The 25,814-nt window shown below is 37.1% G+C and overlaps 2 protein-coding genes across 7 annotated transcripts; one reads left to right on the forward strand and one right to left on the reverse strand.

The window, feature by feature from the left end:
* The first annotated feature begins 1,127 nt into the window (after positions 1–1,127).
* Positions 1,128–13,361, forward strand: NEPRO (nucleolus and neural progenitor protein). 5 transcript variants are annotated; one of them, XM_031455740.2, is made up of 9 exons: positions 1,128–1,332; positions 3,009–3,163; positions 4,980–5,059; positions 5,434–5,565; positions 5,991–6,068; positions 7,398–7,501; positions 8,092–8,153; positions 10,303–10,517; positions 12,720–13,361. In XM_031455740.2, the coding sequence occupies exons 1-9, from the start codon at positions 1,230–1,232 to the stop codon at positions 13,180–13,182; spliced, it is 1,392 nt and encodes a 463-aa protein (XP_031311600.1). In that variant the 5' UTR covers positions 1,128–1,229; the 3' UTR covers positions 13,183–13,361. The 5 variants fall into 5 exon arrangements, with proteins under 5 accessions (XP_031311600.1, XP_010983351.1, XP_031311578.1 ...); XM_010985049.3 differs by having other exon boundaries at positions 1,129–1,332; positions 7,398–7,759; positions 10,264–10,517; XM_031455718.2 differs by having other exon boundaries at positions 1,129–1,332; positions 7,398–7,759.
* Positions 11,101–25,814, reverse strand: GTPBP8 (GTP binding protein 8 (putative)). 2 transcript variants are annotated; one of them, XM_010985050.3, is made up of 6 exons: positions 25,423–25,812; positions 24,862–24,960; positions 23,081–23,211; positions 21,982–22,081; positions 19,865–19,983; positions 11,101–15,431 (listed from the first exon to the last, which is right to left on the reverse strand). In XM_010985050.3, exons 1-6 carry the CDS (start codon positions 25,756–25,758, stop codon positions 15,341–15,343), a joined length of 876 nt encoding a protein of 291 aa, XP_010983352.1. In that variant the 5' UTR covers positions 25,759–25,812; the 3' UTR covers positions 11,101–15,340. The 2 variants fall into 2 exon arrangements, with proteins under 2 accessions (XP_010983352.1, XP_064351417.1); XM_064495347.1 differs by lacking the exon at positions 24,862–24,960 and having other exon boundaries at positions 25,423–25,814.

Raw genomic sequence — 25,814 nt, forward strand, 5'->3', positions numbered from 1 at the left:
AGATTGGAAGATGCTATGCTACTGACTTTGAAAATGGAAGATGGAGACATGAGCAAGGAATGCAGGTGGCAGTTCTAGAAGCTGGAAAAAAGAAGAAAATGAATTCTCCACTACAGCCTCCAGAAGGATCCAGCCCTGCCAACTTTAGTCCATTGAAATCCATTTTGGACTTCTGACCTCCAGAAATGTAATATAATAACTGTCTTAAGTGACGATGTTTGTAGTAATCTGTTATAGCAGCAACAGGAAGCTGATACAGAGGCCAACAAAGGACACTTTATGGTAGTACTTAAAGGGGTCTCTCTATCAAGCTATGGAGTGGGGACAGGATGCTCAAGAAGAATTACCTAGGTGATAACACCAGAGCTGAGATTGTGTTTCAGAGAAATGGTCCAGGTAGAGAAATTAGTATGTACAGAGTGACACACAGCATGTAAAGTGTTTCAACACATTATAGTGGGGGTCTTAAGGTGGCATCAGGGTGGCTAAATATAAATGAACTATTAGAAAGATATTAATGAGGTGAAGATCAGCAAAGTTTGGAATAAATGTCGTCTTGTTCTGGACACTGATATAAGATAGGGTTGATGGAGAGTCAGACAGCCTCCAAGTTTCTGCGATGTGATCGAGGTTTTGCTGCTCCTCAAGGTAGAGCCTTCCCTAACTCAAACACTTCTGCGTTACAAATATACACTTTATATAGGTCTCTTTATTTTATTTCTTCCTTTTCCCCTAATGTCTGAGGTGGAGATGGGGCTATATGCACTAAGTTAACTGTGGGCCTCACTTTACACATCTGTAAAATGCCTTGCAGTAGTTTCAAAATTGGTTGTGCCTCCGAATCTCGTGGGGAAGCAATGCAGATTCCCCGCCTAATTCTGCGATTCTGATTTAGTACCGGGATGGGGCTTCCCTGCCCTCTCCCCTTCTCCCAAGTGATTCTGATACCCGGCCAAGCACTGGTAACAAGGGGCTGGATGACAACCGGGGTCCTTCAGGTCTACGGTATTCGGTCTACGATTCCGTGAAGGACCCACCCCGCCCCACCCCTTGCCCTCTTCCCGCCCCACCCCTTGCCCTCTTCCCGCCCCACCCCTTGCCCTCTTCCCGCCCCTTGCCTTCTTCCCGCCCCTTGCCTTCTTCCCGCCCCTGACGTCGTCTCCTCCGTGGGTTGCTCCACTTGCTCTCGCCTAGCTCCGCCTTCTCCAGCCCCTCCCCTGCCTTCCAAGATGGCTGCGCTGCTACCGGGCCCGGAGCCGTGGAACCGCGTGAGGATCCCCAAGGCAGGGAGCCGCAGCGAAGTGACAGTACAGGACCCCAGCGCGGCGCTGGGTGAGTGAGGCGCCTGGCGAGGAGGGGTAGGCCTTTCCGGGCCGGGGCCGGCGCACGTGCGCGGGGGCGGGACTTCCGGAGCCCGCAGGACGCTGGGAAGAGCCGCGGCCGAGCATGGCCTGGGCTCCGGTGTTTGCTAAGGAAGCTTTTAGGGCCCCGGGCTTCACGGTCCACTTCGCCCACCGTGCCGAACGCAGGGCCTGGCTGAGCGCCTAAGGCCCGAGACCCAGCCCCGAGCCCACAGGGCGTGAAGGAAAAGTGCTGCCTGGGAACCCTTCGTTAACTCAGGCCCCCCAGAGCCGTGGTTACTCCTCAGTCTTTTCCAGCTTCTGCCTCTGAGGGACTGCGGGCCGTCACTTTTACCGCATTCTGCACTTACGCCGCAGTCTTTCTGGGTTCCCCATTCCTTAAATGTAGAATGGGGTTAGTTTTCCCAACCCATCACCGGATTGTGGGGACGATCTGATGATGTCATGTAGGAGGGCGTGCTCTTAAACTAAAGTGTTCTATCAGTGTATGATGGCATTACCATTATTAGGCAGTTATTAGGCAGTAGGGCAGTACGAGCTTGGCCTGGATTTGCATCCTGGCTCTTATTCTGCTGCAGCTAGGGTGAGGGATAGAGGTGTCGTTATTGAAGCTTTCAGGTCCTCAGTTCATTTTCAAATGAAGATAAAAATAGTACTTGCCTCGTAAAGCTATTTTGATGAAAGAGTTAATATTATAGGTAAAGCATTTGGAACAGTTCCTGATACGGTAAATAAACAAATAATAACTATTATTTTTAATATTAAATACTTGTAAGCTATCTAATCATCGCATCTCCCTCTCCATACATCCATCCTGCACAGTTTACACATTAATCTTTCCCCTTCCTCTATTCAAAAATTCCTTAACAGGATTCCTATTAGGGGTGGAAATTCACCAACTCTCTCCCCACCCCTAAGGCAACCCTTTCTGGCCTTAAATAGTTGGGGCAATAAGAAAGTTCGCCACATTACACAAAAATCTGCCTTTGTATTAGTTCTCCTTAGGATGCTAGTGCTACCCTCAGAGCCACAGAGAACACATCAATTCCATCTTCTACTTCATAGCTTTTTAGACTAGGAAGCTGATACCTTGTTTTGCTAAGCACCCTGTGTTGAGTCTGACGTTCATTATATAATTTCCAGTTGTTACAGTGGTTTCTCTTTTTGAGTGTATTCTTAAAGTGGTACCCAAATACAGTACCTTTGTCTTTTAAGAGTATGAATTTATCTATTCTGTCATGCTTATGTGCAGAGCAAAATGGGATTTAGAGAAGTATACAACATGTGTCCCACCTTCAAGGTCCTTAAGGTGTTAAGTGTACACCAAATGGTTGGCTGCAAAGTATTCATATGAAAGATTATTAAAATCATGATAAATGGGAAGTAAAAATATACATTACATTGTAGTTTAACAGATGTAATCTTAGATGTTCTCTTAATGATTTCCTGGACTTGATATCATGTCATCATTTTCCAACTTTTTACATATGTAGAATCATTATGTTGTTATAGGTGAAGCTGATTATGTTAATTTGTTCTTCATTTCTTTAAACAAGTGAGGAGATGCTGCTTTTTTTCAGTGTATTTTTTTCTATAATATACTTTATATAGAAATGCACGTTGTCTTATTAAACATCTCTGCTTTAGACCTTTGCATTGCAGCTGTAATTAAAGAATGCTGTCTTGTTACACTGTCACTGAAGAGCCAAATCTTAGATGCAGAAACAGATGTGTTATGTGCAGTCCTTTACAGCAATCACAACAGAATGGGCCGCCACAAGCCCCATTTGGCCCTCAAACAGGTAAGGAGAAGTGCCCTGTGTTTAAGACTCAACTTGATGAAGATGGCAATTGCACTGCCACTTAATAATTTGTTATTTATGGAAATCATGGTAAATTGTCATTTGTAAGTCTTCAGCCCACAGTTAATGTGCACACTTTCATTTTTTTATTTTTCTGAAAGCATTTCAAGAACAGCTTATTATAGAAAGGAACTATGATTCTTTCCCAGTCTTGTTTCTAGTAGGTAGGTAATTTTTATGAAAAGTTTTCTTCATTATATGTAAGCTATAATAAATGACTGTACCTTTGCTTAGTTTAAAGATTGAGTGATTTGATCAAGACAAAGTGGTGGATTAAGAACCAGTTTTCCTAAGCATAATCAAAATCCCAAAACCATTAAAAAAACAGAGTTGTGATTTACTTATTCTGGAGTATGTATTCTAACTGGAAATATATTAGAGTAAATGAGTATTTAATAAGTTGTGGTGTAACGTGGTTTTGTTTAAGGGTTGGAGTTTAAGACAAAATTGGGCTCTCCAGCTCAGGGACTACACCACAGAGTAGAGCCTCTTAAGCTGAGTTCCTTATATACTCATTCATGAATTTTATTAATTCTCCATATATTTTTGAAACTTCATGTGCCAGGCACTATGCTTCGTGCTGGGTAAACAGGGGTGAAAAAGACAGACATAACCTCTACCTCACAGATTCATGTTCTCTGGTTAATTTTCCACTCCCATTACTTAAGGCAAAAACAATGAAGATTTTTTCATCAAAGAAAGATTTGGGATCATTGTGTTTTCTTAAGTTTCTTCTCTGGGACAGCTTTTATCTCCTTCTGAGTCTTTTTACTCCAAAACCAAACTTGTCACCTCAGATTGAATTTACAGATTTCTCCTCCTGGCTTCCAAGTTGTGAATAATTATCCAGTCAGAACAATCTGGTGTTCTGTTTCTCTGCTTCTTCCCTTAGGTAGCTCTTCCATCTGGTCAACTATCAGTCAAAACTTTCTCTGCATCTAGTCCCTTCTTTTAGTTCCGGCTGCCATCTCTTTTTTCAGGCCTTGTCAACTTTTAGTTGTCTTGCAATCCTGACTGATCTTTCCTCCTCCAGTCTTTCCTCCATGCTGGCATATTCATGTGTACCAAAGCCAGGTTAATCATCCTGAAACACAGCTTTGGTTGTTACTGGTCCTCCACTGCCTCCTGAATAAAGACTAAACCTCTGAGCTTAGCTAACAAGACCTTTTGTGATCCTGCTCTTCAGCTTTCCTTAGCTCAGGCTTCTCTCTGGTCTTTATCTTCATACACTTTCTATTCCAAGGAACCTGAACTCTTCATGAATCCTACTCACCACACTCGTTCCTTCCTGAGCCTTGCTCACCTGGTCCTGTATGTTCAGAAAGCCCAGTCCCTCCATTGCTTTCTTCCTGTCTGTGGCACTTACAGGCTGTTGAAATTTAGTACTTAACAATTTACTATCTTGTTTTAATAGTTTCACTATTAGAAATCATGTTGCTTCAGAAAAATTATCATCTTGAGAATAATCTTATTCTTACCTTGGTCCCCTTTATAGCATTAAGCACATCCTGACATATAGTAAATTCTTAGTCATAAACTGATTTGAGAAGTTTACTTGGCTGGATAAATTTCAAAATTTTAACCGGAAGCAATACGCTTTGGGCTGCAGGTTTCTTTACCCTTAAAAAAAAAGGCATTCTGTGGTATTCAGTGTATTTCTGTACTTCGAAATTTTGCATCTCTTTGTTCTCCTGGTCACATCAGCGGCCTTGTCTGTATAATATACATATGAATTTGAGCTGCTCTTCCCTTTCAGGTTGAACAGTGTTTAAAACGTTTGAAGAACATGAATTTGGAAGGTTCAATTCAAGATCTCTCTGAGTCATTTTCTTCTAAGTAAGTGGTCCATCTGCTTTGCAGTGGGCTTTGTGGTGGGCTGGGAACTCAGTGACTTGCTGTGACCTTGCTTTAGACTTTCCTTTGATTATTACTGGAATATAAACAATTATACCTCAGCTGTACAAACTTTGTTTTAATAAAGGGCCCCTGGTATTTGTGGTAATCTTCTCTTGGCCTTTAGGAGGGAATAGCATGACACTGAAATCAGGGTCATGATAAGTTATATTGAAACATCAGTGTCAGTCAACTTCAGTGAGTCATTAAGCATCACTACCTCAAACTGAGCTTAAAGCAAGTCTGCACTTGAAAACTGCTATATAAGTGCTTTATATTTAAGAATGAAAGTAATGTACTTTTCTGTTTTTGTCAAGTGAAAATCAGCCTGTAGCTACCAGAGCATGTGTCATCCCCAGCCAACCAGTGGTGGAATTCGTGTTGATGAAGATTTTAGGAGCCTGCAAGTTGCTGCTACGCCTTTTGGACTGTTGCTGCAAGACATTTCTGTATCCTTGAGTTAAGTGAAAGATCTTCTCAACTGGAATTTTCTGGATATATTTAATAGTATTTCTCTTTGAAAGCTGGAGAGTCTGTAAGAGTTATAAGTTAAGGGAATTTTTAAAATTTTGCTTTTTTGGCTTTTCTCAGTAATTGCCTGATACAGCCATTGCCTGAGACTTCTGTATCTACTAGTCTGTTTTATCCTAAGGGCACTGACAGAAATTCTTAACCTTAGAAGCTAAATTTATTATGAGACCTCAGCAGAGTGTATATTACTTTAAGTTTCCATGACTTAAATACAACATGTTTTAAGGTTGTATAATTCCCTCAAGAAAATTCTTTCTAGTTTCAGTCTGTTTCTTTCATAAATGTAGCTCAAAAAATCTAAATTCCTTTGGTTCTGTTTTCCAACTTTAACTTGATACTCCAGCTTGACTGTGAAACATCTAGGTTTGCAAGAATTCATTATTTTAAACCTTGTGATGGTTGGGCTGGTGAGCAGGTTATGGTACGTATGTACGTACCTTTGAAATGCTTCATTTCTTTTTCATCTCTTTAACTCAGCCTAGGTTTCTCATTACTGGTTTTCATGTTTGCTTTCCCATGGGGTGCTGAAGGTGCAGGAATTCTGTTTCTTCATTTCATCAGAGTTTATCTGTGGTGGATTGGGAAGCTAAGTGTTGATGGTTATGTCAAAAGACTAGGCTTTGAATCTGAAGCCATGAATTAACCTCATCACTAAACAATTAAGCAAGTGAATTGCTAGGATTAGCAACTGGAATTAACAAAAGAAAAAATGGTTACTGTAATCGTTCAGCAGGTGGGTCATTTAAAATGAAGCTGTTCCCAGGCAGTCTGTATCATTTGATTCTGCCACTTGGTTTCTAATTTTTTTTAAAAACCAATGTTGTGTTAATTTTTTTGTAAGTTTTTAAATTTTTTATTAATTTTCTTGGAGGGGAGGTAATTAGGTATGTTTGTTTGTTTAGAATGGAGGTACTGGGGATTGAACCCCACTACATGCTAAGCCTGCTGCGCTCTATTGGGAGCTATATCCTCCCCCCCCCGGCAGTGACCTTCTTTATGTGGTCTAGATTCCTTTCTTCCACCTGAAAAACACCTGCTTTTTGAGACATAGTTGAAGTAAAGATCACTGGTAATACTAGTTGCAGACCTTCCCTTTCACCTCACAATATATTATGAAACTTATTTGATGGATAATTGGACTCAAAAATCTGCCTAAATTTATAAGGAGAACTATTTTTGTCCATTTTAAACAATGGGGGTGATTAGCTCTTATTTGAATGAAGAGAAAAAGAGAATCCTCTTGTTTTGATATCGTAACCTGGGTATCTCAAGTACTATTTCCAATCATCTTGTTTTTTATTCTGCTTATTTTTAGAACTAATAATGTTAGAATTACTAATCATATTATTTTAAAGTGTCAAGCATTCATTATTCTTTTCTATAATGAAAATAGCTTGAATTTTTGCTGATTACAATAATACATGCTTAAGAAAATTTTAAAAACAAAAAATGTGAAGAACCTGAAATTTGTCTAAAATCTCACCATCAAGATAAGACCACACTTAAGATTTTGATGTACATCCTGTGAGATGTATCTCCATGTAGTACTTTATTTGGCTTTATATATATAACATTTTATACTTGGATTTTTCTGTTCGGGCTGGACTAATCTTGGCTCTTTGAAAGTATGTACTAAAAGCGGGCAGATTGACAGACATTATTTTCAGCCTTGAATCTGTTATGGTTATTATGTCATCTGTAAATTATAACTACTGGCTAATCGATGAGGTCCTGTTTCTTCTTTCTCTAGGGTTCTCTATAAAGATGTTTTAAAAAGACTGATTTCTTTATATGAGCCATTGTTTGGATTACTTCAGGAGGTCTCCAGGATTCAACCATTGCCTTACTTCAAAGGTTTCACCTTTCCTTCTGATATTGCTGAATTTTTAGGAGAGCCCTATTTTGAAGTCTTTAAGAAAAAAATGCCTATAGCTTTTGCAGCTAAAGGAGTAACTAAATTGCTAAATAAACTGTTTTTAACAAAAGAGCAATCACAAAGGTCCAGTGAGGAAACTTTACTTAGAATTTCCAAAAAATCTAAACAAATGAAGATCGATATACAGAATAATGTGGATCTTGGACAGCCAGTAAAGAAAAAGAAAATCTTAAAAGGTAATTTGCTTTGATATGGTACATACTCTAAAAAAAAAAAACCAAAAAACCTGCTGAAATTACAGTATAGTTACACATTGTATAGGAAGAAATTCAGCATCTCGCTAATTAATTTTAACTCACATTAATTATCTTTAGAGAGGCATGATAATACCTGCGTTTTTAAACTTAAGCATTTAGTTATTTGTTTCTGTTGCTTCATAGTTCTTGGCTTGCTTAATTCCCTTTATTTCTTTTGTAGTAGTTTGGCAATGTTTTCTTGCACTTAAGAATTTGTTGATTTGAAAAGAGTTGCCTAAGTTTTTATATCTGTGATCTTCCCATCTCCACAGAAGAATCATCAGAATTTGATGTGAGGGCTTTCTGCAAACAGCTGAAACATAAAACTATTCAGGTTTGTTTGACTTACTTTAATACAGCTTATGACTTCTGCTAATTTGTAGAGTAGATGCCACTTACCAAGGGCAGAGACTGAATCTTACTTCTACTTTTGACCCCAGCCCTAAGCATAGTGCCATCTTAGTTCTCAACCTAAGCTTCTGAATGAATAGAGGCACTCCCAAGGGGTTTGAGTGCCTCTAGTTAATTCAGTTAGTAGAATGCCTTCAGAAACATTTTACTAAGAGTTTTGCTTTATGCTAGAATTTTAAAATGATCCTAGGATCCATCATAGGAGTGGACTGTACTGCTTTAAAGTATGAGTTTTGCAGTCAGACAGAAATGGTTTGAGTCCTGGGTTTGGTTTCTCCTAGCTGTGTGACCTTATGTAAGTTTCTTGACCTTCCCTACCTCTATTTTCTAATAATAGTATGTACCTCATAGAGTTGTGCCAGTTTTAGTGCATGTATAGTGTTCAGCACAGAGTCTGGAGTATGGTAAGCACCTAACTGATGTTAGATGTTGTTAGCTATTTTCATCATTATCACTATCCTCATCCTTTGTCATGAGGCTTCTATTTCTTTCTTCCTGTCAGAGTTCAAGCTTTAACATGATTCCTCTTCTTGCCCAGTGTCTGTAAATTCTGTTTGTTTGGACCTAGCACAAATAACATCAGTGTCACCCTCTTTCATCACTAACTTCTTGACTTCTTTTATCCTCTCTTCTCAAAATTGTTTTCTTCCGGTTTCCTACATGGGTTATTTCTTCCATTCTATTCAAGAATCCTTAATCATTTATAGTAAGTCAGAGTACTTTCCTGAAGGTTTACCCGGATTCCAGCTTGCATTTACATTTTGTCCAGTTCATGAGTTCCAGAGGGAGACGACATCATCATCACCATCATCATCATCACCACCATCATCATCCCTATACTGCATTTACTCTTGCCAGGCATTGTTCAAAACAGTTTGTATGTATTAACTCATATAATCCTTGCAAAAGCCCTGTGAGTTACATACTGTTATTCTTGTTTCCATATTTCAGGTGAAAAAATTGAGGCATAGAAAGGACAAGAAATTTGCTCAGGCCACACAGCAGATACAGGGCAGAGCTGGGATCTGAACACAGGCAGTTTGGTTTCACAGTCTTTGTTCTTTTTTGTTACACTAGTCCCCCAAATAGTTCTGTCAGCTCTCTCTTAAGAACTGTGGCTCTCTGTGACCCTTGAGATTTCTGCAGTCCATCCACCTGATCCTAGGTGAGCTGGTCCCAGCATCCCTCTTATTCATGACCAATCACTACCACATTTTTAGCGTTTAGCACCAGTATGCTAAAGTTTTAGTCAAACTTCTTTTATTGAGCTCCAACACAAAGTATTGATAGGTCTCCACCTTTCATATTTCCTACTACTTTTTAATATTTTTTGAGAGAGATATTTGGAAGAAGGTAAGTTTTGAATGGAGTATAGAAGAAGACCTAAAGGTGGCACATTTTAATAAACAGTAAAAGTTGATAAAATTCAAACTTGACTTTATACAGAAAGATGAGGTTGAAGAGACAAAGGTGCCACATCAAAAGATGACTGAATTGGAAATGTTGCTCAATTAAGCATTTTTAATATACATTCAGCAATCATCCCCATCTTCACACGTTTTCAGTAACATTTATGACCCATCATTGAGGACGGTGACTCAGGATATAGAAATAAATGAAAAACAAGCTGTGGTAGCCCAGTATAGAGGAAAAGGACTCTTCAGTTTTTGGGTTTTTTTTCCCTACCAGATAGGTTTTGACCAGTACTTAATCATGTGGACTTTTATTCTTATGTGTAGGTTAAATAAATAGACAGGTATGGAAATACTTATATTGCTACCTGTGTACAACTGAATTCAGCTACAGATGGGATCTACTGTAGCAGAGGGGGGAGGAAACCTTGTGTTAGGAGCAGAGAATAAAAAATTTAAGACAAAAGGAAAGCATAGTGAGCTGGAAAAAAACTTGTTTCCTTCTTTTAAAAAGACGTATTTTCAAATTTTGATAGTCTATGAGTCAGCTTTTCTCTGTTGTCATATATTTGTAAGTCTTTAACAAATCCAATATATTTTTATCACCTTTCCACATTTCAGACTAACTTTGAGTTTAAATGTTCTCAATCCAAATTAAAGGCAACCAAACATTCTTGGAAAGCAATAGGAACTCCCTGTGTGAAAAGTTTTGTGCAAAGATTCCAAGAAGCTGAGACTTTCATAGAACTTTCTAAAGAAATCCAAATGGCGATTCAGTGGTGTAGGAGCAAAAAACTCAAGGCTCAGACCACCTTTCTGGGTAGTAAACTTCTTAAAAGCAACCGGCTTAAACATGTGGAAGCTCAAGGCTATAGGTAAGTATATTACAAAAATTACATTCCTTTACTTTTTTTGTTACCATTTAGGGCACAAGTACATATATTCAAGTTAGCTGCCTTTAAAATGGGATGTCCAGTAAGCTGGGGGCTAAAATTAGGATCTGCTCAAACAAATTCTGTTTACTGCTTTTGTTGGGCAAATCTATATATATCATTGGGAGGAAGAAAGTAAACTTGGTTAATTGGATTATTCACTTATACCCTTCACCATTCCATCCTTTCATTCAGAAAGTGTTAGGAGTGTCTGTGGTATGCTAAGCCTGGGGATAAGCCAGATTTAATCCTCAGGGAGCTCTAGCTCCACCTCTAGCAGGAGAGACGGTCAGTCTGCCCACAGCTTCAGCGGGATGACGGTGTGGGAGCAGAAGTGCCTGCCTCCTACAAGGGTGCACCCCAGCCTCTGGGGTCAGGGTCAGGTAGGTTTTGTTCACAGGAGCTAGATTCTCCATGAATTGATTTCTTCCTTTTCCTGTGATTCTTACATTCTTAGAACTGCTGAAGGATGGTTATCTTTGGCTGTGAGGCAGTAATACTTGAAACAATACATGAAGTTAAATACTTTAGGGTTCTATGTTTTTATTGAAAAAATAATAGATGCTCATGTTTAACAATTTGAGACACAAATGGCTTCAAAAATCCTTATCCCCCTTCACAGAGGCAATCACTCTGAGCAGCTTTTTATGTATCTCTGGGCATCCACCATTATTTCTTATGTATAGTTACAGACATGTATCTGTTCAGGACTTTACAGTGGTTCCCATGGATGAATCACTTAGTCTAAAATTTGTTAAATTTTCTTTAAAAATTTATGGAAAAGGTATTTGTCTTAGTAAAAAAATATGATACATTGTGAGAGCTCTGTTTTGATTAAGAGCTGTGGGAGAAGTTAAGTATTCCTAAGGGATGAACTGCTGGAAGGGTTTATTTACACTGGGCTTCCCCTAAAGGTCTGTAGCCATTTAAAAGGGATCTATTCTAGGGTGGAAACTCAGCCTGAGATTGAGCTGTTTGTTCAGGATTGCATTTAAAGTCAGGGTAGATGAAGCAGAGATAATTAAAAGTTAATGCAGAGGGTGACAAACTGGTAGTTATTTGATTAAAACATTATTCTATACTCCACAAAAACAGAGCTGCCCTGTTTTGCTATTTCAGTAATATGTTATACGTGTAGTACATTTTATGTTGATTTAATATCCACAATAACTCTGTGAGGTAGGTAGTAGTATTCACATTGTATAGATGAGGAAATAGAGGATTTTGCTCAGGGTGATAGAATTGGAGATCTAGAACTCAATTCAGATCCTCTGATTCTTCTATTTTCATTACTTCTATTTCTGTTTCAGTTGAGAAGTACACCTACCCTCTCCTCACTTAAAAATCACCATTTATAGTAAGACTAAATGGTTTGGAAACAGAGATCATGCATTACTACATTAAAATGGGCTTCCTCAAACTTCTCTATTTGTTTAAAAAGGAAGAGGAGAGGTTAGGAAGTAGAGAGACTCATGCTAATCTTTTGAAATCTGACTATCCCAAAGAGTGAGGCAGTTAGGGAGGTACCTTGTGGCAGTACACCCTGTTCAGAAACAAAACACCTAAAATAATCAGCCATTTGAGCTCTGAATTCCCAGACTTGAAGATGAAATATGAATCACAATTAGGGTAGCTCAAGGCTGTCATTCTGTCTTTGCCAGAAGCTCTGTTTTCTCATTCCTCTTCACTTTTACTCCCTTTTTCTTGACTATTTCCTGCTATAATACGAAGCTGTTAATCCACAAATGGGTTGACGCATCCTTGTAAATTTCCCATTTGTGATACATCTTTCCCCTAGTTCTCCTATTAAAGTATGAACATATTAGCCATTATCAAGGCAAAGCTCTGGCACTGAAATATGGAGATCACCATTCAGCTACCTCGCTAGTTACAGGAGCTACTTTATTTTGGTAACATAATGGGGACACATTTGCCAACAATCTGAATCAGAGGGAAGTTGTGCTCTGAAAACACAGATCTGATTTGAAACTCCTATTCCCTTATTCCTTATGATTCTGGAGTTGTACACAGGCAAAAATATAAATTGTATATTTTTCAGTTGGAAGTTGGCAAAAAGGAGACAGAAGTTTTTGAGAATGTCTTTCTGCATCTTAATCTCCAATTTTCCCTCTCTGTCTTTTTAAGTTTGCCAAAGAAACTTGAGTGCCTAAAAACGTCTGTTTGCAACTGCCTTCTTCATGGCTCAGGTAGCAAAACTTCAAAGCATCATCTGAGACGAAGAAGATCACAGAATAAATTTTCAATGAGACGAAGGAAACCACAGAGAAAACTGCAGTCGACTCTTTTAAAGGAAGTCCAGCAGCCACCTCAAGGGACTCAGAGTGCTACACACACCAATAAAGGGAGACTCTCACACCCTGCAGTTCGCAGAACTGATCTCTTTCCTAACAATAAGCAACTCTTGCGTAGAAGAGTTTCAAATCCTGTCATACAAACTAAGGAGAAACAAATACATGAAAATGTTATAGGAAGCAATGAAAATGAAACTGATTCTTGGACAATGATGCAAATAAACAAACATAATACAACAGGAACCATTAAGGAGACACACGACATTGATGATATTTTTGCTTTGATGGGAGTTTAGATGCTCATATGTAAGACTTTTAAGTAATTAACTAACTGGTCCAGTGTTTTGCTGTTTTAAGTAGAACAGCTGAGATCTGGAAAGATCTGGAAGTACCACTTGGACTTAGAGCTGCTTTAGTGCAACATTGTACAGCAGTTCATTTCAGTTCAATAAACATTTATCATAGTTTTGTGTCATTTAATCGACAAATATTTGACTATTAAATAGTTTTTGACTCAATTAAGACCTGAATAATTTGGTTTGCAAAACCTATTCTATGCCTTAGGTAAATGGGGAGTAGCAACGAAGCACCTAAAAGGTCATTTTACCCTTAATGGCTCCACTGGAGGTAAGTACACCTCTGAACACCCAAGGTTTGTAGATTTTAATGGTTGTAGTTTTCTGTATATTAGAATTGATCATCAAAGTTTTGCCACTAATTGTATTACTAGGGAGTGGTCACAGCCATTATTTCACTTCATTTGTTCGCCTTATCTCATTGGAGGGCATATTAAAATGCTTTTGGAGTTCTCCAAAAGTGTGGTGAGACCTCCCATGTGTCACTTCAAATCCTCTTGGCCTCTTACTTAAGCCACTACTATGGCAACCAGTTTCAAGTAGGATTGGACCTTGCCTTCTGGCCTTCTGTTCCAGAGACCTCTCCCTGCCTCCTGGCTTCTGACAAGCTACAGGAACCACGTGGGTACAGCCTGGAAGAGGTATGGGGCTGCCCTCTAACTCCCTTCAAAGACAATCCAGAGGCACATTTCAAAGGACTCCTCAGGTCCCTCAAGACCAAGCCCCATCACCCTATGTGGTATGTGACTCAGTGCATTTGACTGGCTTTCCATCTGTTTCATTTCTCTGTCACTCCTGTTCCCCAATAAACTACTGCATGCAAGCTTTTATTCTGAGCTCTCCTTTTAGAACCAGAAACAAGGCTAAGACAAGCAATAAAGGAACACTAACAGAAAGATGACTTCTAAGATAATTCTATTGTTACTATATATTTTACTTTGTGAATTCCTACAGTCTTTTTTTTAAAGCTTAAAACATTGCTAGTTAGAATAGACCAGCATGTCAATTCTAAAACTGAAAATATATTCAGAACTGAATTTTCTAAAAAAAAGCTACAAAGCTGTTTTACAACCTTAATTTTTTCTCCAGTGCTATTGCTATGACCTTTTAACAGCAAAGCCACTTACAAGAATAGGTCAGTAGCATCTTCATAAAAATACTTTCCATTAACATTCATTCAGAGTAAGGCTTTTATCTTTCCATTCTGAATCTTAATGTATCAATTCTAAATTGCCCCATCAACTTTTTTTTCTCTTACCCTTTGCAAATCACTTTTCTCACCTAAAACTAGTTTTTTTTTTTGTCTTTGACTACATAAGATATTATTTCCTCCACATGTTTTCTGTGATAAATCCACCTGTGCATCTTGCTGTATACCTGGGTTGGTTTTGCTTTACAGATATGTAGAATATACTGATGTCTTTTTCACATTTTAATTTTCATAGCTTCTAAGGTAAGAGTTAACAAAAGAAATCCAGAGAACTCAAGTAATCTGCCCAATTTCCAACATATAGTAAATATTAGAACTGGAACTTGAATTCTAGTCTTCTGATTCTGAATCCTGTGGTCACCTGAAGGTGAAATGACTGGCGTTTCCAGCATGGACTGACTGAAATTTATCAAGAATAATTTTTCCCATATTTAAATAAGGACTCTGAAAAAAGATAAATTATAGCCATACATAGGAGAATTTATCTTCAACCTACCTATCAGTGCTTAACAGAAAAGTAGCCCTCTTTTTACCTAGTCCATTGTAACATTAAAAAAATACACTTAATAGACATTCTCTTTAAAAGACAAAAACCCAATACATGGCAAACCCTTGTTTACGCAGTAGTAAATAGGTCTTCATTTTATGGACTTCCACGTGCTCTTGTCAGTTTGTTAAAATAGGAAAAACTGCTAGCATCCGTCCTAATGAACAACACAGTTCAATCATTTATAAACATTTTCCACCCAGGCAGAAGTTCATTCTTGGCTTTGGGAAGATGCAGGTTTTTAGGCTGAAGTGATCCTTCCGCAAGTTACACATACACAACATTTAAAACAATGTTGAAATTTTAGTTTAACTTCAGCTGGCATAGAGAATTCTGAATCTTCAGCTAACTTGGAAGCCATTAGTCTTAAGATTTCCTGTTATATTTGCTATAAAGCATCTCAACAGATGGATTCCAGAATAGGTCACAGCACTGTGAAAAGAAAAGAAAAACCATTTCCTTCCTTACTTCAGAGGTAGTAACAGATCTGAATTCATCTAATTTAAAATCTGCTTACCAAACTCTTGTGAGTTCCATGTATGAAACAGAATGTCTTAATTTGTTTTACTTTTCCTCTCTTCTCCCAGCTTCTTGTGGTATTCTAAATCTGGTGATCCACATTATATGATCTGTTTCCTTCATGATTCTACAAATTTCACCATATCTACCATTTTGCTTTTTATTTTCCAGACTAAACTTTTTTTTTAAATTGTGGTGTAACTGACATATGACATTAGTTTCAGGGCCACAACAGAATGATTCAGTATTTCTATATATCGTGAAATGATCATGACAGTGGGCCTAGCTGTATCCGTCACCGTACATAGTTAACAGATTTTTTTTTTCTTGTGATGAAGACATTTAAGACCTACTCTCTTAGCAACTTTCAAATATGCAATATAAGTTAAACTCAGATTTTTGACTGGGCCAAGGGTCAGAGTCCCTAACCTCTCATCGTTCAAGGGTCAGCTGTACAATACCACATCGTCTTTACCCATTCATCCACTGAGGAACACTTAGGTTGTTTCCGTATTTGGCTATTGAAAATAATGCTTTAATGAACATAGGGGTGCATGTATCTTTTCAAATTAATGTCTTTACTTTCTTTGAATATGTATGCAGGAGTAGAATTCCTAGATCATATATAACAATTCTATTTTTAGTTTTTTGAGGAACCTCCATACAGTTTCCATAGTGGCTACATCAATTTACATTCCCACCAACACTGCATGAGGATTCTTGCTAACATTTTGTCTTTTTGATGTCAGCCATTCTAACAGGTATGAGGTGATAAATAACTGTGGTTTTGCATCTGCATTTCCATGATGATTAGTGATGGTGAGGATCTTCTCATGTACCTGTTAGCCATCTGTATGTCTTCTTTGGAAAAATGTCTATTCAGATCCTCTGCCCATTTTTTAATCCAATTTTTTTTGCTATTGAGTTGTATGAGTTTATATATTTTGGATATTAACCCCTTATCAGATACATGACTTACAAATATTTTCTCCCATTCAGTAGGTTGACTTCATTTTATTGATGATTTCTTTTGCTGTGCAGAAGCTTTTAGTTTGATATCGTCTACTTACTTATTTTTGCTTTTGTTGCCTTTGCTTTTGGAGTCAGATTCAAAAACTCATCACCAAGACATGTCAAGGAGCTTACCATCTGTTTTCTTCTAGGAGTTTTATAGTTTCGGGTCTTACACTCAAGTTTTAATCCATTTTGAGTTAATTTTTGTGTATAGTGTAAGATACTAGTCTAGTTTCATTCTTTGGCATGTGGCTGTCCAATCTTCCTAGCACCATTATTGAAGAGATTATCCTTTCCCCACTGATATTCTTGGAGACTTTGCTGTAAATTAATTGCTCACATATGCCTGGGTTTATTTCAGAGCTCTCTCTTCTGTTCCACTGGCTTATGTGTCTGTTTTTATGCCAATACCATACTGTTTTGTAATATAGTTTGAAATCAGTAAATGTGATGTTTCCAGCTTTGTTCTTTCTCAAGATTGCTTTTACTATTCAGGATCTTCTGTGGTTCCATACAAATTTTAGGGCTATTTGTTCCATTTCTGTGAAAAAGGCCATTGGGATATCTTCTATTTTGCTTTTTATTTCCCAGACTAAAATTCTGATCTCTTTAATTTGTTCTTTGTGTGACAAAGATTCAATCACCTTGATAATTTAGACCTTTTTTCCTGACTTTTTAAAAAAAATCATCACCATTATTGTGTCTGTTATTGATCTGTCTTACTGTATCCATCCATATACCCATTCACACATTTGTCAGCATGGACATGAACACATGTCTTGGGATACATGGGCTTTTGTGGATACACTATGACTTTTATGAATACAGGTATATAAAACAGGTGAAATATTTTCTGCTGTACTGCTAATTCTTTTTGGAAAAGTACAGCATTTTAGACTTTTTGACCAAAGCTGCCTACTTGAGAACAGCCCATAATGATTCTGTTATAACTGAAGTTATACAAATACGGCTTAAAGGAGAGACACAAGTTGGACAGTCCACACACTATGGCACCTTTAACTCATCTGCAACATTTCGGTCAATTCATATGATTTTCTTTGTCTTCAGAGTCAGTTCTTAGTTGCTTGAAATTTCACTACATAGAAATATATTGAAGCAATTATATTGTGTCTAATTATATACTTCTTCCATACCATTTATAAAAATAGACTGATCCCAGTGTCAATCTTTAGGGGCCTTTCACCAATTACACTTCTCTACTCAGCTGAGGCAGAGTTTAGACACGAAGGATAACAGTTAACTTTTGCCAACAGACTTAAAGGCCAAATCTCGCTGGACTACAATGTCTACCCACATTTCCACCTTTCTCCTACCAAGATCATACAGGAAGAGAAGGAAATAAAACCTAACTTATTTTACATTATTGTGTGAGTCGGCCAAACTCCCTTTGGAGGGATGGACTGGGACTTGATCAAGCAAATAAAAGCAAGGAGTATAAATAACTCTACTTTCTGAATTGGGTTTTGAAAGCTACAGAGTACAGTGTGAAAACTTCCTGTATGTGGTCACTGTGGTATAGTGAACGTTGGAGTTCATGAAAGCAAGCAGCCTCTTGTGTCTCAGTTCTTAAGACTTTGAGTGCTGTGTGGCTTCTGCAGTTACATAGTGAGTATGGTGGTGCCGTGATTCCAAGGTCATGCATCAGAAAATGCTGGTATATCTAAAGAAGGGAATGCCTGTAAGAAGTACCAAGAATCTGACAGTTTGGGCTGTTGGCCTGACTCTGCCATTTACCAATGGACTGACCTTTGGGAAGGAAGGAAACTAACATTCAGTATGTAGTTAACGTGTGTACATCAGTCACAATGTATTTAATTTAATCATTCTAACCATCACATTTTTACTAAGTAAGTGAGAAAACAGACTCAGAAAATGAAATAAGTTGCTTTAAAATCTCTAGCCAAGAACAAGAGGAACCATGCAAAATCATGGCTATCTGACCCTGTGGTCCATGCTCTTTCTATTTCAGCAAATACCTCTCTGCAACTCACTTCACTTTTCCAAATTGTAATTGTATCTGTGAAACAGCGATGTTTACTTGTGGATCAATTAAGTGTTTTGAATGATTCAGTGACATAACCTCCCCCAAGACCATCTGTTTTCAGATAGCTCTAGTTGTTCTTACTGTCAAGCCACAATCCAGCCTGAATGGTCTGATAGCATACTGTTCACAGCACTGTGGGACTACTGTTTGATCATCCTCCTGTTTTGGACACTATAATTCTATTAATGTAGCTTAAGAAAACATTGTCAATTTTTCTCCAGTCTCCATTAAACTTAGCTTACAGTCAACTACAACTTTTTATTTTTAATAAATGCTGCTGTTAGGCCATAATTTGCCCATCTTACGTTTGTTTTGCCTTTTTAGCTGAATCAGTCTCACTTCCTTCTTATTAGACATTTAAAAAAGTTACTTTTCTATGACAATGCTCAGGGCTCTAAGAAGAACTAGGATTTCCGTTGTATATATGGGACACAAATAGGATAAACACTTGAATGTAAGTCAAAGGAGAAAAGCATTTTGTAGGAATGAATGAAGACAGATTTGGACAGGCATTTTCATAATTACAAACGATTTAACTAGGATCTGAATTGGTAGAACCTAGAATGACTGCTTAGAGGACAGTTTCATATACAATTGTTACTTGGTTTCATTATTTTCTCATAAAAACTACCACAGTGCCTTCCACAAAGAAGTTAGAGTAAGAAAATCACAGAGGAATGGCATTTCTGCTACAGTATAGGTTATTTACTGTACCCAAAGTATACACTGAAAGTAAACTCATGTTCCATTGCTAAACCACATCTAGTATCTCAAAAATTGCTGGTTCAGGAAATAACCATTCTGTCTGCTACCAATGCTTGATTCTAACTTACATGAAGAATTTCATCTTTACATACAGTCTTTTTAAAGGAAAATTCTTATTCCTCACAGCCTGAATGACCTTTCTACAATAAAGAAGAGTTGTTTTCCTTTGGAACTGAGAAAGGGATGGTAGTATTTTTATTGTGGCTGTTGTTTAGCTTATTTAAAATGTAAAAAGTTTTCACTTCCGCTGTGGTCTAGGGTTGAATTAGGCTGAGGGAGAAAGAGAATGAAGATACCACAAAGAAGACTCAGCAAGAATCTGCAGAAGGAAGAGAGAATAGAGGGAAGAAAAAAATAAAAGTGTTGATGGGTTGAACCAATAAATCATGCTAAGTGCATAGTCTTCCAAACTCCTCTAATTCTAATACTCCTCAGTATTAGAAACAGATTTAATAATAAAGGTTGTTAGTACAAAAAGTTATCAAGACAATTCAAATCTTACCTTACAGGAAACAACTGAGGAAAACATCCTTGTGTTTTAGTGTCAACAAATTTCTGGATCTCAAGCACTTGTTTTAAAAGATGTCCCTTGGAAGATTTGTCAATTTTTGTTAATACCATCTGTAAGAAAAACATTTGAGCATTAGGAATATAGCTGACCCTTGAATAACATGGGTTCAAATTGCACAGGTCCACTTTTATGTGGATTTTTTTCTCAACAGTAAATACTTGAATATTACATGATCTATGGTTGATTAAATCCGTGGATGTGGAATTGTCAACATGGAGGAATTACTGATATGGAAGAAACCTGTATAGGGAGGGCTGACTACAAATTACACTTGGATTTTCAAATGCAAGGAGGGTTGGCACCCCAACCCTCACATTGTTCAAGGGTCAACTGTTATTTCATAATATTTAGTTTTACACATTTTAGTTACAAATTTTCAATTACTAGGTGACCCACACAAGTTTCTTAATCTCTTAGTACTTGTTTCCTCGTCTATAAAATAAAAGCAATACTTCCTAAAGGAGTTACTGTGAAGATTAAAGGAGTTAATGGATGCAATATATGAAGTATACACTGTGTGTCTGGTGTGTTTGCTGTTTCCAGTACTTTAACTGCACAGGGCCTTGGATTCAAGACCAGTGAAATGCACCCTGGAGCCATATTTGCGATTGCCATACACCAAATGTTTCATATAATCACTATATCTTGTAGTCTAAGATATGTGAGTATTATTAGGTTGATCCATATAAAACTGATAACTTATAATTATTTTAATTTACAAAATGATTGTTTTATATGTAAAATCTAAAGGAAAAATTAGAAGCCAGGCTATTTGTGGGCTGTACCCACTAGTTTTATTCCAAATATGTATAGTTTTATTCCAAGTAAGTATAAATTCCAATATATGAGGCTTAATATTAAATATTTACCTTGAATAATTTACTTATTCAAAGACAATTACATACTAGAGGAAAAGTAAAATCTTGGTGTATCTATCAAAGGTTTTCTGTAGGAAATTTCTTTAAAATTAAATTTCCTGACTAATCAATTATGCTTTTTAGTTATAAAATATATTAAAGAAAGAAGGAGTGAGAAGCAGAATTCTTTCCTCATAAAGGCAAATATGCTGATTTTTAAAAGGAGACGTAATTCCTCTGTCACAACCTCTTTTCCAAAAACGAAAGTAATATTTCCTTAAAGTTAAAATGAAGGAAAATATATGATATCTATGATATTAAATTAGGAGTACTATTACTTAATCAAACCAGTCTGGCAATATCCGGGCATTTTTTACTATGCATTGTAGACAATGTATATCAATCCTCTGGCTCTTCACCCCATAAGTTATCTCTAATGTGTCACAGAGCTTTTGCCAAACTCAAGAATTCCATAACCCTAAGAATACAAAAAAGTTTCTGACTGGTAACATGGCTTAATTTGCATTAAACTCCACTGTTACATTTTAGTGGTTTTCTGACGTTTTTCTGAAGCCAAATTTTAGTCAATGGGTTCTTTTCCTTAGAAAGAAACTTTAAGATATTTTATCTGGAAAACTCACAAAGCAAAATAAACATGGACACCAACCTATGAATCTATTCTATTCCAGGGCAAACAACAGAAAGAACACTGGTAACATATTCTCGTAAGAAATTTTGTTTTCTTTATGAATATAAACTTCCTACTTATGTGTACTAAAGCCTGCTACATTCTTGTGATGTTCTTAAATTCCAAATTAGCAAATTTTTCAGTTGCAGTTTTATTTAGATTCTGTTAAGTACTATCTGTGAAGCTGCTGTTACAGAGCTACTAATGAGTTCCAGCAAATACTCATATTGCCATTAAAACAACAACAAAGAAAAGCACTTAGGAATACTAAATGAACAATTTAGAAAAACTCTTACTTTGACTATAATATTGAACACTTAAAGCTAGAAGAAGGAAAAGAGCACCAAAGAACTTATTTTAATATTAATGGATGATAATTCAGAAGATTATTCGAAATGTACTCTTTTATCTCTTGAGGAGGCAAGACCTACTCACTCATTAAAAAGATACACACACAGAACTACTATTTCTAACCGCAACCATGATTCAAAAGAAATACTTACCACATATGGTAATGCAAATTCTTCACACATTTCTATGGCAATATTGTCCATTTTTTGAATTCCAACAACACTATCCACTAACAAAAATGTTCTCATCAAACTGTAAGAATGCAGAAATGAAGATTAACAGCAATACAAAATATATTCATTCATTTCTCCACCCCCAACCCTCACTATACTAACAAATTTCTATTGAATAATTATCAATTCAAAATTTTAAAAAATTTCTTTAGGCAGAAGTAACTCTCAATTCACCAGGAAGTCCATCCTACAGTCCAATGGGTCTCAATGCTGTTTATGTTCAATAACTAAATTCATTAAATATGAATTTATTTCCATAGCATATATTGAACACAAAATATTCTGACTAGAACTGGAAACAAAGATGAATGAGTTCCTTCCTCTTAAGAGCTTGAACTCTACTGGAAGGAAAAAACAGGAACCCAATTAACTATAATTTATCATAAAAATGTCTAAATTTTCAAATGTTACTTTAAAACTAACATAACAGAAACCAGACACATTGTATTTTGTATTTTCTTGTGTAAATATTTTATCTTAGTTTCTATGTAAAGTACAATAAGCAAGATACTTTAACTACTTTTTCACACTTCAGAAGTTTAACATTAATTTTCCTATATATTGTACAATGCTTGAAACATAGAACTGCTACTTGACCACCTATGGGGACAAAAAGGTAATATTTACAGAGGATGTGACGTCAGAAGCACTTTAAGGATGATTAGAATTTACTGGTTTATTTAAATCTGGCAAATACCAGATCGACCAACCATTTTCATTTTCAAAATTAGCAGCTAAGAGTTGGGTAAAAGAAAAATAAACTCTGCTCAAGTACTATTTATAGTCTCAATTTAGGAAAACACTTAAATTTAAGTTTAAGCTAATTTATAGGAAAAAACTAAGTAAGCAGTATATACTTTGTTCCTAAATATTGTATTGTAGAATATTATGAGAATAAAGTGGACTTTCTAAAAATGTCATTTGATAAACTGAAATGTTCACCATGTGTGGAAGCTCTATTAATGAAAACATGCTTTGGGGTTAAATGTAACTAACTAAAAAAAAAAAAATTTCTTACTTCTTTCGTTCTTTTAGATAGGTTTCTACCATCTTGACAAAATCTTCAGGTGCTCTATAGCCATAACCTGGCATGTCCACCAATGTAAAATATTTTCCAACTTTGAAAAAATTCATTTTCTTTGTGTGCCCCTGATAAAATAAATAAAAAAATAAAAGCTTTTGTACAATATGTCCTTTATTTATTTCATGATTCAATCAACAATTATTTTCAAAAGCATAAAAGTATTCTGTATATAATCCTAATTATGCTGATGATGATACAGGAAAAGGAGATAGAAGGAATGTGACTGGAGGTAAGTTTAGATGATTCTAATTCTTCTCTCCAATCATTCTTTAAAGAGACTCTATATTACTTAAGAAGAACTTTAGATTCCATATTAGAAACATGAAGGCAAAGTATTTTCAAGACTTTCCTATTTGACTGGCTCCCTCTTAGTGAAAAAACTATCCCATTCTAAATGGTATGACTGCATTAGTCAATATTCTCTGATGAATACTGTATCTCCACTTTAAAGAGAAATTAATTATAGCACAGATAGGTTCAAGTAAATGCTTACTGTCAGTCATACTAGTTCTCAAAAAATCTAGATGCAAAGCCTGATAATTTATTATATGACTAGACTACTGCTTCTCTAAAATCAAGATATTTTGCATGTTTTATTAGATGGGTTTAGTGCTTTCATTAAGCCATTTAAAAAGCACGTGCAACACTAAAAAATATCTGGGCAACTAAAACTGATGTAAAGATGATAAATAGTGGTTTACTCATGTGGTTTTGTGTCCACAGACATTTATTAATCAGGAAAGAAAAGATTAAGACAAATAATTTTAAAAGTCAATTGTTTAGAACTTAGAACAAATATTTTCAGAGAAAAGATTTTATAAATGGTGCTTAGATTTCCAGTGAGCTTATGTGTCTATTTATAGGAAAATGATTTTAGAGTTACAGATTAGGAATGTCAAGAACACATTTCCTTCACAGACTTCTCACAGAAGGGGACAATCCTACCTATAAGTGAGAGTTTAGCTGAATTATTTGGTGAGGCAGGGCAGGGGGGAGTAAAGACAGGAGGGTTAACAAATGACTGCAATCATCAGTGCTGGAGCCAGGGAATCAACCACATGAAGAAGTGGGGAGCAAGAGACTAGTGAAGCCTCAGGAAAGAGTTCTAAGAAAACGGGGGCAGTAAGCATTGGGTGAGGGGGAGCATTCTGCCAAGGACAGAAGGTAAGGGGAGCTGGGGTGACTTCTGAGGAGAGGGTATGTTAAACATTGGTAGAGTCTGCATTATTGAGAAGGAAGGAGAGGAAATGAGAAAATGACAGCTACTCTAGCAGACTGGCTGGGATAACAAGGCACATAATCTGGCCCTGGGTAAACTGGGAAGAGCCTGATTGTTGTGTAAGAGTTTGCAAGGTACAAAAGATTATAGGAGAAGAAAAATACACTTTAAAGCTGTTTCCTCTAAAATCAGCGTAGAACTAGATGACTATTCTCACAGAAGCAAATATAGAATGACGACAGAACAATTCTTTGGAAAAGATTTGGACCAAGGAAGATTTCCTTAAATACTGGCAAGACTACTAAAATAAATCCAGACACACTTCCTCTTCTTTGGAGAAATACATAGGCATTGACGAAATGTTTTACTTCAGTAGTTGTTAGAAAGAAATCACTTTTCTAGGAACCCAACAATTATGACTTCTTGTACCTCCCAATATTTATTACTCATCTTAATCAATTCAGAGACAATTTAGGCATTTCAAGCTTAAACATACCGGTTTTTTGGAGACTCTAACTTCAACCTCTGGGGCAAGTGAAAATAAAGCTTTTATGAGAGAGGATTTTCCAACATTGCTTCTGCCTATAAAACATACCTTATACAAGGAAAAAGAAGATAAATGAGTACTAGTTTACATATGTATGTGTGTGTATGTATAGATATATGTTGTATTAGCTGCAAAAATCTATTAACACTATTCAGTCTTGCCTAAGCATAAAACGTAGATTGTGGTTAGTCAAACCTCAAATTCTAACATACAGCTACTATCTAATAAATGATTTCAACGTGGCAGGCACTGTTTTAAGCACTTAACATATGTTTTCTTATTTGCTTTTTACAATATCTCTATGAGGAAGATAATATTGTCTTCATTTTACAGATGATAAAACTAGAGGCTAACTATAGAGGTTAAATAATTAAACTGTATTTGCTTACTGAGTTACAATAATGATATGCGTCCATACAAAGCTAGAAAATCTCTCTTGTTTGGTGACAAGAAATAGGTGATAGCAAAATCCCAGTCCAAGCCTGCACGACCAGCAGGCGGTTGTCTCACCTCAGGGCAGAGGAGGTCCGGGGCGTGGTCGAGACTCACGGCGGAGCTGAGGTACTCGATGCGGTTCCGGACGGTGGCCGTGAAGACGCCGTCGGACTTCGCGATATCCTCCAGGCTCGGGTCGAAGGTCTTAAGGTGAAAGTCCGGTCTCGAGCCCGGGACGAGATGCCGCTCGAGTTCTTGAAGCGGGAACACAAGCTTCGTCAGCTGCTTGCTTGGCAGCCGTAGAACCTCCGCGAAGGCCTGGGACATGTTGTAAGCTCGTCTTCCGCGCCCCAGCGCAGTCCTTGTCGCAAACAGCTGGCCCAGCCCAGACCGCAGACGGCGAGCTGCCATGTTCCTTTCCCAGAAGCCCTGCAGAGGGACCTCATTCCCAGGGTCTGGGATGCACG

Source organism: Camelus dromedarius, chromosome 2, assembly GCF_036321535.1.
Source record: "Camelus dromedarius isolate mCamDro1 chromosome 2, mCamDro1.pat, whole genome shotgun sequence".
Lineage (NCBI taxonomy): Eukaryota > Metazoa > Chordata > Mammalia > Artiodactyla > Camelidae > Camelus > Camelus dromedarius.